Here is a 12,337-nt window from a genome sequence, read left to right on the forward strand (position 1 = left end):
TAAACAAAATACTAAGCCACAAAATTAGTATATTTTGTCCATCCTGATTAAGAAAATAATAATGGTAGAACTCACCTTGGCCACTTAATTTACACTGGACTTACCCTGATCATCATAATTACCATTTTAAACTCACCTAAAAATTTTAATATGAAAATTAGCTTCTATATATACTGTAGACATATGATGGGCCCATGCCATCCCGGACCACATCCTACGTATTAGATGCTACTAACCCGGCTACCACGTCACTACAAAAAAACTGCTCATTTGCTGTCAGTTAATTATTTCCTGTCAAAATAAATTTATTTTCGTCGCAAATAATTATTCTCGTTGCAAATAACTCATATAAATGTTCATTTTTTCTTGTATACAATACTAACCAATATCTAAACACCTCCACTACTTATAAAGAGCATGCATCTTGTTGTTTGGGCATGACGTATGTACGTAGCCACCATATATATGTAATCCTAATTAAGTACTATATAGTTCGAATTAATTAATGTGTTTGAGAATGAATCGATCGATCGAGTAATTAAGAATTAATTGGGAATATTCACAATCTGGTTATATTATCATGATAGATTTTGTAGATACTCAAAAAACTAAGATCATTCATCATGACTTCTCAATCTTATACTAGTCGTGCTAATGTCAATCCATATGTACAGAGATTATAAATTTATTGAATTATTCTTAATATACAATGAAGAATAGAGCAAATTCTGCAATCCTAAGTACAAATTTAAATAAGTACTACAATATGATACGGCACAAAATTATATTTGACCATGCATCCAGCTGATTAAGAAGAAAACAATTACGATTGAGCATGAAGTATGTTATATATATGTAGTACTACTAGTACTTGAGGTAGAGCCAGAATCCCATTCTTCGTACATTTCAATTTTGATGTATTCGTTCTCATCATATGACTTTTGTTGAAAGTTAGAAGCTTTCCCCAAAGTTTTAATTGCCTCTAACTCCATTGCGACTTCTTTCATCGTAGGTCGTTTCTCACCGGTCAAGTTCAAACACCTTTTTACAAGGTTTGCAATTGCAACAATTTCTTCTTTTTCGACTTCCTTCAAAATTTGATTGTCGAGAATATCAAAAAGATGGTTCCCTTCAACTGAGCAAATAAAATATGTGGCTAAACTTTTGATTTTTGGTGTCCTTGTTGAAGATATGGCTTCTTTGCTTGTCAAGAGCTCAGCAAGGACAACACCGAAACTATAAACATCACTCTTTTCTGTAAAGTGACTTGTCTGGAAATATTCTGGATCCAAGTATCCAATAGTACCTTGAACTTTTGTAGTCAAGTGAGTTTGATCTAGAGTAATGGATCGTGAAGTTCCAAAGTCTGCTACTTTTGCTCTGTACTTATCATCTAAGAGTATGTTTGTGGACTTAATGTCCCGATGATAAATAGGAGATGAAGTTTCTGAGTGTAGGTAAGAGAGAGCTCCAGCAACTTCCTTGGCAACTCGTAAGCGCATTTCCCATGTCAGTGAAAGCTCTTCATTTTGGTCACTGAGATATCGCGAAAGAGTTCCATTAGGAATGAATTCATAAACTAGTAGAGGAACTTCTGTCTCCAAACAACAACCAAGCAGCTTAACTATATTCCTATGGTTAATCTGTGAAAGAATGACAACTTCGTTAATGAATTCTTCTAGTCGCCCTTCATCAATTATCTTGGACTTTTTTATTGCAACAATTCTTCCATCCGTCAACATGCCTTTGTAAATAGTTCCTTGTCCTCCTTGGCCAAGTATTCTATTTGCATTAAAATGGTCGGTGGCCTTCTCCAAATCTTTTGAACTAAACAATTTGTTGTTTTCAACATTCCCTTCACTTGAAGACAATTGTTTTTGTAATAGAAGTCCACCATTTCGTTTGAAGAACTTCTCCCTCTGTTTAATCATCTTCTTTTTCTTTACCACTTTGTATGACCACCATCCGCCTATAAGTATAACTAATACTCCAAGGCTCGTGCTAATTCCTGCTCAATTAAATGAAATTGGAAAGAAATCACATATCAAACAACTCAAAAGCCACTGATTACTTTTACTCCTTGCAATAGTAAATTAGATAAAGTAGCACACAACTTCTTTGAGTGTTTGAAAGCAAAGTATTTTGGCAGCACTCCAAGAGCTTGCAAATACATTAGAAATCATGCGCTAGCTATTGACAAGGGAAAGTATATAAAAGACTAAACAAAAAGGCCAATTATATATATATTTTTTTTTATAGAAAAGATAATTTCATTAATCAACTGGAAACATGATTACTGACAATTATCAAGTCATAAGACTTGAGAAATACAGTCTGGAATACAATCCCACTATAAATTAATACTTTCAACATTGAAAGCATTCCTAGCCAACTCATGAGCTACCATATTCTCCTTCCGATATACATGTGAAAAGCTACAAGATCCAAAACAAGAAGACAGTTTTTTAATTTCATGGCATAACACACCCAACAATGATCAAGCTATCACTTTCCACCACAAGTTTTGAAATTCCCATTGTATTTAGAGCATCATTAATGTTGACAGTCATTCATGGCATGGCAAATGAATTTTACCATGGAATATTTCTATATATAGATCAACTTTGTTAATGATTGCAGGTGATCAGGTGAACAAGAAGATATGCTCTACAAAGGCCATTAATGGGGAAATCTAATATTTTTAGACGTATTGTCTTGAAACTTATATTAAATCATGGTTTTTTAACAAGGGCCGATAATTAACTGCAAACTAATTCTTTAGCAGAGTCCGAATTAATACATGTAAAGTGATGAAAATAAGATATCGGGACGTACTTCGTGAGCATTAATACGCATGCAATTACTTAACCCAAGAAAAAAAAAGCACTATAAATAATTAAGAAGACATACCGATAACAATGGAAAACCTGGTATCCTTAGCTGGGATACAGAGGTATGAGCCATCAGTATTTACACATGAATGATTATCACCACAATTGTTGAGCGTTTGGTCTGCGCACTCGTCAATATCTGGCATTACAAAGTATAATATATAATTAAACACATTATAACACATATATATATTATATATATATATATATATATATATATATATATATATGAGGAAGAAGCAAACTAGATCTGGAAGAGATGTTTTCGCGATCTTCCTATATATATATATATATATATATATATATATATATGAGGAAGAAGCAAACTAGATCTGGAAGAGATGTTTTCGCGATCTTCCAAATATTCATGCGTGTTGGCTCTTTGAAAGTTTCAACTTCCATGCTACTCGGTTTTCTACTTACCCAATTAGTGAAAAAATATCGTGAGACCCTTAATTTGCTGTACTTTACAGCTTAGACTATATATCAACATATAGCTAGCTAGAATGATCATTATATATCTAATTTCAAATATAAAGGAAATTATTTGTGCAAGCTCAATGCGTGAAAATCCTTTGAAAAAAACGAAACCGGCCATTTGAAAAATCTATTTTTTTATGGTGGGTTCTACATGATTTTTCAAATATCCTAAACCTAGTATTACTCGAATTAATTACGTACCTTGACATGATCCTTCATGATCAGGAAGATAGGGATTTCCTTTAAAGCCGGACTTGCAAAAGCATTTAAAGGTAGGGTTACCCTGAAAAGTGGGATTATCTCGATCTGTTTCACAAAGTCGAGAGGTGGATCCATCATATGCCTTAGAAATCCCCCAATCCAAGACCACTGGAACTGACATATTTGGGGTTGGAGTTGTGAAATGACTCAGGAACCACAAATAGTCTACCAAGAATCCATATTTGCATCCTTCAATGGTATTGTATGAGGTAATTGGTTGCTCAATCTTCGTAGTAAAAGCACCAAAATTTGAAGGGATTGTGTTTTGGCAGCAGTCAGTACGGTTGCCGCAGCTGCTTGTACTATTTAATATGAATCCACTTTGGCTACCACAAAGGGACTTGCACCCACCATATGAAACTGAGCCATCTGGGGACCATATTGAGGTCGTCATGTTCAAGTCGCAACTCATGGGCATCGTAATGAATTTGTTGGTGCGGTCCGAGAAAATGAAAGGGCTTTCTACTAACTCCAAATGATTGCCTGTGTTCGTGAAATTGTCACACTTCGAAAATATCGGATAGTTGACGCGAACTGTGGCTTCGTCAAGTTGAATCTCCAGCACTTCCAGGTTGAGTCTTTTCAAGAATGGTTTGGGAGGGCCTGAGCCCGAGGAGGAGTCGGAGGAGGAGGAGTTGGTATTATTATTAAGACAGACAACTTCAAACCAATGGTCAACGTAGCAGCCTGCAGCTCCTATTCCAAAAGGGTAAGGAATAATAACATTATTCCCACAGTCTGCTTGACATGATGAGTTCATAATATTGCTTGTTACATTAACGTCGACATTCGTTGCTCCTGTGAATATTGCAGTAGTCATCAAACACAGCAACAAAATGATCATCATGATCACCCTTTTCATGATTTCCGGTCCGTCGTTCGACCGATCAGATCCGGTCTCTCACTCTCTCTCTCTCTCTTTCTCTCTCTACATATATATGTATATATGATGGGGTAGGATGATATTGATGATGAATGGAAGCATGCAAGGAATGTTACTTAATAAGCAGCAAATTAGCCCAAGACCGAGTTTTTATATATTGTGGGATGAGAAATGATTTGTACAAGTTTTAAATAAATAAGCCTTATACAAATTTTTGTAAAAAAATAGACCACATCTTAAAAAAGTAAAAAAAAAAAAAATTATTCTTTATTATTAAGACCCATTATTTTATAAAATGCTTGTATGAAATTTGTCTATTTAAAACTTATATCTAGCATTATTCTTGTGGGATTAATCTATCTATCAATTGCAATACATGATGCAGATATTTTCTATATATGGAAGGAGCCTAGCAATTCAGATAGAGAAGAAATTTCAATGTATGGAATTTTTGTTCTTTTGATAAAGTCTAGCGCAGCCTTTATTGATCGTCTCGACGTTCCATTACAATGTGGCTGAAAATCTGCAAAGTATGGTAAGTACGTAGACAAGGGGTTTAAGTACGACTTGGCTAGTTGATAGATTGGTGGTCCAGAGTCCAGACTATCCATTAGATCTCGCGCTTGTCATTTTAACTCAGCATCCACGGCTATTTTGTTCTACTCATCTTTTGGAAATTGGATAAAAACTAACGACTTGTAATCTCCAGACTTTTACGCGGATCATGAATGATGGTCTAGTACTCATGATCACTACGTACGTACGTAAAAGTCTTCAATAAACAAGCTGCAGTTGATGATCAACTAGTATTCGTCGAGTCGTTTTAATTCCTTAAATATCAACGTATGACTTTGATTATATAAGTGTTTGAAAGCTCATTTATTAGCATCTGAGCTTCCATCCAACTTGTCCATCCATTTCCTAATTTTGCCATTTTTTTTCTCAAATATATATATATATATATATATTTATATATATTTATATATCTGGCCTATCAAATAAGTTCTCGTAGGAGACTCGCATCATTGGTACAAAGGTAACTAATTCATATATACAAGATGCAAATCTTTGGACGTTTTAAATTTTAACTTTCTTCCGAGGGTTTAGGCATAAAAGGAAATTATTTTTAATATCAACAAGCAAAATAATAATGATCTTCTAGATAATCATAGGGATATATATATATATATATATATATATATATATATGAGTTTCCACCTTTCCACCCACTTGTGATATATATATATATATATATATTACTAAAATAGTTTTTCTACTCATCATGCCGATCCACATGCAGGTGTATAACATATATAAATATATATATATATATATATATATATATATATATACCAGCTAAGAGAAAAAAAAGAAAAAAAAAAAGAAAGTATGTGGCACTACAAGAAATAAGGCTTTTTGCCGTGATTTTTTGTCAGTTGGAAATAAAATCGCTACAAAAAGACATTGATTGCTGCGATTTCTACATCGTCACAATTTTTTTTTATCAAGTTTTTAAAATGGTCTTTTCCAACCATTTTTTTATTTTTTGCAACGAAGAATTTCACCGCAAATATTAAATTGGTCTTTTGCAGCAATTTTTACTTTTTGCACCGAAAATATTTGCCGCACACAGTTTGCGGTGGTTTATTGATCGACGAAATTGTTAAACTTAGTTTTTACAACGATTTTTTAACTTTAAAAATCGCTGCAAAAAAAGTGAAATGTGTTTTACGGCGACATTAAATCGCCATAAAAAGTAATATTCAAAATTAAAAGGACCTAAAGTTTAACGCCCCGTTCCCGCAGGGATCGAAGAGTTACTCCCTATAACTTAAAACTCACAATTCATCAATAAATTTATAGACTCCAAAATATAACGTCATCAGAATACTACAAAGTCTCTTAATAAAATCCGCCACTTCTCAGAAATCTTCTATGAGTAATCCACTGTGCTTAAATAATCATCTAACCGATACTCCATAATCCTGATCCTTAGCTGGTTTACTCAAAAATCATCTGAAAAATAAATGGAGATAAGGGGTGAGTTATCAACAACTCAGTAAGCAGAAGACATATACTAGCGTGTAAACATGAGCATTTTCACAGAGTTCAGAATGCAGAAACAAAACATTTCAGTATCATTATGCAAATCTACAAAAAAAAACATCTTATCAGAAAATCAGAGCGACTTCTCAAATATTTCATATTCAGAAACCAACTTTTCATATTAAAAGACTTCTTTGGCATAACATGACTGAACATCTTCGTCTTATCATATCATATCAGAGTATCATATCATAACAGAGACCATGTTTAACCCCCGTGGTAGGGTTGTGCATCATGCCAAAAGCCAAGCAGAACATAAATCATTGTGTTACCAAAGCGATTGCTCTCAGAACAGAAAACCACTATTATATCCCGTGGCGGGCCAAGGTCACTATTATCTCCCGTGACAAGGCTAGAGGTCACTATTATATCCCGTGACAGGGCCAGAGGTCACTATTATCTCCCATGACAGGGCCAAAAGTCACTATTATATCCCGTGACAGGGCCACATATCAGAGCAAAAACAGAATCTGAACCATCATATCAGAGTCAGAATCAGAGTCAGAACAGAATCAGAAAGTCATGCCAAAGGTTTTTCAGATTCCACATCATATCAAAACAGAGTACTGATATTCAGATCATTTCACATTTTCCAAAACAGATTCAGAACATCATCACGTCACATGCGAAAATTATCAAATTTTCATATTCACTCATTTCTCTCAATTCAAAAATAGAATGTCAAAAATAAGCTCATGTCTACACCAGTCATGACAGAAAATACTTTCTTCTTAAACAGAATATCATGAGTAATGCAGAACAAATATCTGAGGTTGTTTTCAGATTTCTTTTCATAACAAAACATGCACATTTTCCAAGAAGGACCTCAGTTCATTTTATTTTAATGCAAAGTCTAGCATAGGAACACCGCTTACCTGGACTTCTTAGCTTTTTAGAATTTTCTTAAAAAATGCCGAACAAATATTAATCGTCTCCTATAAAATAATCACGTAACTTCCATAAATTTTCAATTAATCACACATTTCGATATTCAATCCTACGCTTCTAAAATAGCCTATCAAATTCCTCAAAACTTAAAATCCTCATAACCTTAAAATATCATCATTTTCTAAGACCATCAATATTCACTTAATCGAATTCGTACTGAAGAGGAAAAAATTATCGAATAAGTATTATGATAAATATAGAACTCAATAAAAATTAATATTCAAAATATCTAAAATACCAACAATATTTTATAAATAAAAATAATACACTGGTTACTAAACTTTTCCTAAAATAATTCATGAAAAACTCACCTCTTATGAAAAAAATAGATTTACTTCTTTTAACTAACAATATTATTAAAATACAATATAATATTTATTGAAACTTAAAACAAGATCCTATTTAAATACAAACTCAACACAAAAAACAAACTTCTCAGCCGAAAACTCAAACCGTGAACTTTCCTAATATATATTAGGTTAAAACTAGTAAGTGCCCAAGTTAAAACTTTACTTATAAATATACACACATATATAAATATAAAAAAATGTATATATATATATATATATATATATAAACACCCTAAACATAAAACAGACAATAAGCATACAACAGAATAAAAGAAAAACATGCAGCGGCAGCAGGGACTCACCGAGATGGTGAAGTGCGACGGCGTGGTGTACGACAGGAGGTGGTGCACTCGATGGCTATGCACTGAACGAGAAAGAGAGAGAGAGAGAGAGAGAGAGAGAGAGAGAGAGAGATGCACGGTGAGAGAGATAACGGAGAGAGAGAGCTTACGGGAGAGTAAACCAACGTGAGAGACAGAAAACAGAGAGGGAGATATCGTGCGTCGGGGTGGCAAGAGGCGGACCTGGGGTGACGGAAAACTTCGCCGGCGGTTTATGGAGCCGCAACGTGAAGGAGCTCTCGGTGGTGGGTATGGCAGCAGTTTAACGTGGCTAAAAGCTGCTCTGTTTTTGGATACTAAAACAGAGGAAACCGAAACTTGCAGAAGAGGCTACGGGACGATAGGCGGCAGCTTCATGTGGCTGTCGGTGGAGGCTTGCAGTGGTCAGTTCTGCTTCGGGTTAGTGTTTTCCGACGTGCAAGGGGCCAGCCGTGTGGGTTGCGGAGTGGAAGGCTTGGCAGTGGGACTGCCCTTCAGTGGTGGTTGTTCGGTTTCTCGTGGGGCTAGGACAGTGCTATCGCACGGTGGTTCATGTGTTTTGGGCTGGGTTTGATCAAGGCAGTGGCTGCGATGCTGTGTGGCGGCTGGTCTTCAAGCGGTTGTGAGGACGTGCATTAAAGTTGGACGGTGGGAGGGCATGCAACACTGCGGTTGCTGTTTGCGTGGGGAGGAGTTTCTAGCGGTGGCAGTGTTTGGGTAAACTCTCATTGCTTGGGAAAAATATAAGCATCTATATATATGTGAGGTGAAACTCTAGGGAGACGAGAGAGACGTATGTGTGCAAGCATGCCGTGAACGAAAGCGTGTGTATGCATGTCGTGGATAAGAGGCAGACCAAGGGGAAAAAGAAAAAAAAACAGAAAGAAAAGAAAACAAAAATTAAATCTGGTGTTTAAAAACAAAAATAAACATGTGAAGAAAATATAATAAAATAAATGAACTAAAAAAATAAATAAATAAATAAAAATAGAGTTTGGTTGGGTCCGGGTGATACATTCTCCCCCCTAAAAAAAAATTTCATCCTCGAAATTTGCTTAGCTAACTGCTGCTACTTCCAATGGGTTAATCACGCTTCCACTGCGCACTCTATATTGAGTTGAAAACGAGCCTACACTGCGTTGTGTTGATTCCTGCCTCGTGCTATGAAATCAGTCCTCTGAGGCGGGTTGGGGTTCATGCTCTCATCTGGTTGCTTTGGACAATCTCTGACGAGGTGGCTATGCTTCCCACATCGAAAACACCGTCCAGATCTCCTTCTGCAATCCCCAAAGTGTACTACGTTGCATGACTTGCAGGAGTTATTCCGTTGACTGTCCTACACCTGTCTCTGGCCTGAGTTGTTTACTAACTTCATCCTCTTCCATGGTCCTTGATTCTCATTCGAGGGAAACCCCAAAGGCGTCGGCCCCTTCCTCTGCTCCTGAAGTTCAACACTTCTCTTGAGGCCTCGCTCGACTATTGTGGTCTTATCTACTAATTCTAAGAAGTTCTGGATCTGAAGGGCAACCACTCGCTCATAAATATGGTTATTTAGTCCCTCCTCAAATGTTCGGGTCTTCTTCTCCTCATCAGGTATAAGATATAAGGCAAAGCGTGATAGTTCAATATATCTGGCCGCATACTGGTGCACCGTCATAGTACCCTGCACTAAGTCGGCAAAGTCCTTGGCCCAAGCGTCTCTAATCGATCTTGGGAAGAAATGATCAAAGAAAATCTGCTTGAAATGGAGCCAGCTAACCACTCCCCTCCCATCAGCTTCCCTGATGGTTCTCTCAGATATCCACCATCGTTTAGCCTCACCAGTCAGCTTGAAGGCAGAGTACAATACTTTCTGTTTGTCAGTACAATTTAAGATATGGAGTATCTCCTCAATGTCCTGAATCCAATCCTCAGCTAAGGTCGGGTCGCCATGACCATCAAAAGTGGGAGGGTGCATCTGATTGAACTGCTCTATGGTGCATCCATCCTCTTCATTTCCTGCATTCAAGCCCCCAAGATTTCGAACACGACGTCGAGCAGCCATCCTGGAGGACTCATCCTTGGTTAAAAGTTTCAAAGAAGAAAATAATAAAGTAATAATTGCGCAAAAAATATAACTACTAATTAATCTATAAATCACAAATCAATAATCTATTTCGTGTAGTTTGTAGAATTCTAAACCCCAATTCAAAAATTTATTTCCTAAAGTCCAAAATTTCAAGACCTCATATATTAGAATCTACGGAACTTCAAACTTGGCTTTTGATCAAGCTTATTTACACATATAAAATCTAACCCTTAAATCTTATCAAAAATCATTTTCTACATTCCATTAAAAACCGAATGGATCTAAGACCTTAAACGTCAAGAAGATCGGTTCTTGAAATTTACAAACCTTAATACCTCAAATTTCCTAGAATATATGCCTAAAAGCCTAACAGATTCTAAAACCTCAAGTACAAATTTCATCATCTCTTAGTCCTAGAATTTATACACCTCAAATCTGAAGTTTCTTCCTAAACCCACAGATATCTAAACCTCCAAGGTTTATAATATACAGAATTCAAACCTGGCTCTGATACCAACTGTAACGCCCCGGTCCCTCAAGGATCGAAAAGTTACTCCCTATAACTTAAAACTCACAATTCATCAATAAATTTATAGACTCCAAAATATAACGTCATCAGAATACTACAAAGTCTCTTAATAAAATCCGCCACTTCTTAGAAATCTTCTATGAGTAATCCACTATGCTTAAATAATCATCTCACCGATATTCCATAATCCTGATCCTTAGCTGGTCTATTCAAAAATCATCTGAAAAATAAATGGAGATAAGGGGTGAGTTATCAACAACTCAGTAAGCAGAGAACATATACTAGTGTGTAAACATGAGCATTTTCACAGAGTTCAGAATGCAAAAACAAAACATTTCAGTATCATTATGCAAATCTAAAAAAAAAACATCTTATCAGAAAATCAGAGGGACTTCTCAAATATTTCATATTCAGAAACCAACTTTTCATATTCAAAGACTCATTTGGCATAATACGACTGAACATCTTCGTCTTATCATATCATATCAGAGCATCATACTAGAACAGAGACCAGGTTTAACCCTCGTGGTAGGGTTGTGCATCCTGCGGAAAGCCAAGCAGAACATAAATCACCGTGTTACCAAAGCGATTGCACTCAGAATAGAAAACCACTATTATATCCCGTGACGGGCCAGAGGTAACTATTATCTCCCGTGACAGGACCAGAGGTCACTATTATCTCCCGTGACAGGCCCAGAAGTCACTATTATATCCCGTGACAGGGCCACATATCAGAGCAAAAACAGAATCAGAACCATCATATCAGAGTCAGAATCAGAGTCAGAACAGAATCAGAAAGTCATGCCAAAGGTTTTTCAGATTTCACATCATATCAAAACAGAGTACTGATATTCAGATCATTTCACATTTTCCAAAACAGATTCGGAACATCATCACGTCACATGCGAAAATTATCAAATTTTCATATTCACTCATTTGTCTCAGTTCAATAATAGAATGTCAAAAATAAGCTCATGTCTACACCAGTCATGACAGAAAATACTTTCTTCTTAAACAGAATCTCATGAGTAATGCAAAACAAATATCTGAGGTTGTTTTCAGATTTCTTTTCATAACAAAACATGCACATTTTCCTAGAAGGACCTCAGTTCATTTTATTTTAATGCAAAGTCTAGCATAGGAACCCCGCTTACCTGGACTTCTTAGCTTTTTAGAATTTTCCTAAAAAATGCCGAACGAATATTAATCGTCACCTATAAAATAATCACGTAACTTCCATAAATTTTCAATTAATCACACATTTCGATATTCAATCCTACGCTTCTAAAATAGCCTATCAAATTCCTCAAAACTTAAAATCCTCATAACCTTAAAATATCATCATTTTCTAAAACCATCAATATTCACTTAATCGAATTCGTACTGAAGAGGAAAAAATTAACGAATAAGTATTATGATAAATATAGAACTCAATAAAAATTAATACTCAAAATATCTAAAATACCAACAATATTTTATAAATAAAAATAATACACTGGTT

General features: G+C 35.6%; 2 protein-coding genes across 2 annotated transcripts; both read right to left on the reverse strand.

Moving 5' to 3' along the window:
- Positions 1-819: 819 nt before the first annotated feature.
- Positions 820-3,784, reverse strand: LOC118349044 (putative wall-associated receptor kinase-like 11). The gene is made up of 3 exons (XM_035692498.1): positions 3,573-3,784; positions 2,911-3,030; positions 820-2,008 (listed from the first exon to the last, which is right to left on the reverse strand). The coding sequence occupies exons 1-3, from the start codon at positions 3,751-3,753 to the stop codon at positions 846-848; spliced, it is 1,464 nt and encodes a 487-aa protein (XP_035548391.1). The 5' UTR covers positions 3,754-3,784; the 3' UTR covers positions 820-845.
- Positions 3,785-9,575: 5,791 nt separating this feature from the next.
- LOC109003415 lies at positions 9,576-10,283 on the reverse strand. Its single transcript, XM_018981526.1, has one exon. It carries the CDS (start codon positions 10,281-10,283, stop codon positions 9,576-9,578), a length of 708 nt encoding a protein of 235 aa, XP_018837071.1.
- Between the last annotated feature and the right edge of the window lie 2,054 nt (positions 10,284-12,337).

This window comes from Juglans regia, chromosome 7, assembly GCF_001411555.2.
Source record: "Juglans regia cultivar Chandler chromosome 7, Walnut 2.0, whole genome shotgun sequence".
NCBI lineage: Eukaryota > Viridiplantae > Streptophyta > Magnoliopsida > Fagales > Juglandaceae > Juglans > Juglans regia.

Excerpts from the sequence above, each read along its gene's own strand:
- LOC109003415 (XM_018981526.1), bottom strand. The coding sequence starts at position 10,283 with ATGGCTGCTCGACGTCGTGTTCGAAATCTTGGGGGCTTGAATGCAGGA.
- LOC118349044 (XM_035692498.1), bottom strand. The coding sequence starts at position 3,753 with ATGTCAGTTCCAGTGGTCTTGGATTGGGGGATTTCTAAGGCATATGAT. Across the intron at positions 3,031-3,572 it reads TCATGAAGGATCATGTCAAG|ATATTGACGAGTGCGCAGAC; the intron begins GTACGTAATTAA and ends TTGTAATGCCAG. Across the intron at positions 2,009-2,910 it reads CAGGTTTTCCATTGTTATCG|GAATTAGCACGAGCCTTGGA; the intron begins GTATGTCTTCTT and ends TTAATTGAGCAG.